Genomic DNA, 396 nt, shown 5'->3' with positions numbered 1-396 from the left:
AAATCCGAGGTTGGCAAATGTCGGGGATGCAGCAGCGAGCTGGCCTCCGCCTCGCACCTGGAGGAGGTGCCGGGACACTCAGGGCATCCCGCGGGAACTGACAGGCGCGCCCCGGTGCCCCGAACCCGCGCCGCGGCCCGGGGGAGCGCGCGGGAGAAAGAGCTCGGCCCCCGCCCCGCGGCCCCCGATACCTTCATCTCCTCGTTGATCTCCCGCTTCACCGGGTGCGCCGGCTTCCTGCTCCGCTTATTTTCCGGCGGTCTCCCCTCTTTCTCCATTTCTGCCATGTTTTTGTGTCTGGTTTCTGCGGAGATGAAATGGCTGCTGCCGCCGCCGGCGGTGGCGGTGGCGGCGGCGGCGGCGGCGGAGGTGGTGCTGATGGTGGCGAGGCTGGCG

At 69.4% G+C, this 396-nt stretch overlaps 1 protein-coding gene across 1 annotated transcript in view; it reads right to left on the bottom strand.

The window, feature by feature from the left end:
• Positions 1-386, bottom strand: part of SOBP (sine oculis binding protein homolog) — a 181994-nt gene extending 181608 nt beyond the window's left edge. Inside the window, exon 1 of the mRNA XM_008073310.2 lies at positions 192-386. Coding sequence (XP_008071501.1) covers positions 192-287 — 96 coding nt within the window. The 5' untranslated portion in view covers positions 288-386. The remainder of the gene's footprint in view (positions 1-191) is intronic.
• Between the last annotated feature and the right edge of the window lie 10 nt (positions 387-396).

Source organism: Carlito syrichta, unplaced genomic scaffold (genome assembly GCF_000164805.1).
Source record: "Carlito syrichta isolate Samal-C Ts95f unplaced genomic scaffold, Tarsius_syrichta-2.0.1 Scaffold315818, whole genome shotgun sequence".
Lineage (NCBI taxonomy): Eukaryota > Metazoa > Chordata > Mammalia > Primates > Tarsiidae > Carlito > Carlito syrichta.
This window is presented reverse-complemented; position numbering and strand designations above follow the sequence as displayed.